At 49.0% G+C, this 1,147-nt stretch overlaps 1 protein-coding gene across 1 annotated transcript in view; it reads right to left on the reverse strand.

The window, feature by feature from the left end:
• Positions 1-827, reverse strand: part of IQCD (IQ motif containing D) — an 8,541-nt gene extending 7,714 nt beyond the window's left edge. The window contains exon 1 of the mRNA XM_008572581.1: positions 642-827. Coding sequence (XP_008570803.1) covers positions 642-827 — 186 coding nt within the window. The remainder of the gene's footprint in view (positions 1-641) is intronic.
• Between the last annotated feature and the right edge of the window lie 320 nt (positions 828-1,147).

Raw genomic sequence — 1,147 nt, forward strand, 5'->3', positions numbered from 1 at the left:
ACCAAGGGTTTCAGTGGGTCAGCTGGCTTTTTGGATGGCTCTGTCTTTAGCCTTATTCTGTTGATGGCAGAGCCTTGGTAGAGTGGGGCCACAGCAAGGATGTCTAAAGCCATCGTGTGAGCAGCCTTTGTCGCCTTTGTATGCCCCGGGAGATTGAGACTTTGGTAGACTATACTGGTCTTGCACTTTTACTGTCTCTGGCAACCCTGAGAAAGGAAGGAATAGATATTAGTACAGCCATGCTGACATCTGCATGGCTAGTGTGGCCACAGCAGCCACAACTATTGAAACAGTTCATTTCAGGTGCTCTCCCGCATTTACACTGAACCTTTATGTGAAAGCAAATTTTAGCTCTGTGAAGGTATTAATGCCATGAGGGTAGGAGGGCCATGTGTGGAGGTGAGTCTCAGGCACATATGCCAGGCAGAGACCAGCCAGAAAAAGAGGCACCGTTCTATGATCTAAATGCAGGGAACTGGTTACACAGGGGATGAAAGAGTGGAGAGGACAGCCAGGGGAAGGTGAAGCCATGAAGCAATTGCCCATGGCAGGAAGCCACTATATAAGGAGGACATGGTGAACTTGGGGCCCAGGGTTTCTGGACTGGCTGCCACATATGACAGCAAAGTCACTAATTCCACCTTGTAGATGGCCTCATCTAGTACAGCCATGATCCTCTTAGCCTCAATGGTGGTGAGCTTGGCCATAGAGGGAACCAAGGGTTTCAGTGGGTCAGCTGGCTTTTTGGATGGCTCTGTCTTTAGCCTTATTCTGTTGATGGCAGAGCCTTGGTAGAGTGGGGCCACAGCAAGGATGTCTAAAGCCATCGTGTGAGCAGCCTTTGTCGCCTTTGTATGCCCCAGGAGATTGAGACTTTGGTAGACTATACTGGTCTTGCACTTTTACTGTCTCTGGCAACCCTGAGAAAGGAAGGAATAGATATTAGTAGAGCCATGCTGACATCTGCATGGCTAGTGTGGCCACAGCAGCCACAACTATTGAAACAGTTCATTTCAGGTGCTCTCCCGCATTTACACTGAACCTTTATGTGAAAGCAAATTTTAGCTCTGTGAAGGTATTAATGCCATGAGGGTAGGAGGGCCATGTGTGGAGGGAGTCTCAGGCACATATGTCAGGCAGAGACCAG

Source organism: Galeopterus variegatus, unplaced genomic scaffold (genome assembly GCF_000696425.1).
Source record: "Galeopterus variegatus unplaced genomic scaffold, G_variegatus-3.0.2 Scaffold807, whole genome shotgun sequence".
Classification (NCBI taxonomy): Eukaryota; Metazoa; Chordata; class Mammalia; order Dermoptera; family Cynocephalidae; genus Galeopterus; species Galeopterus variegatus.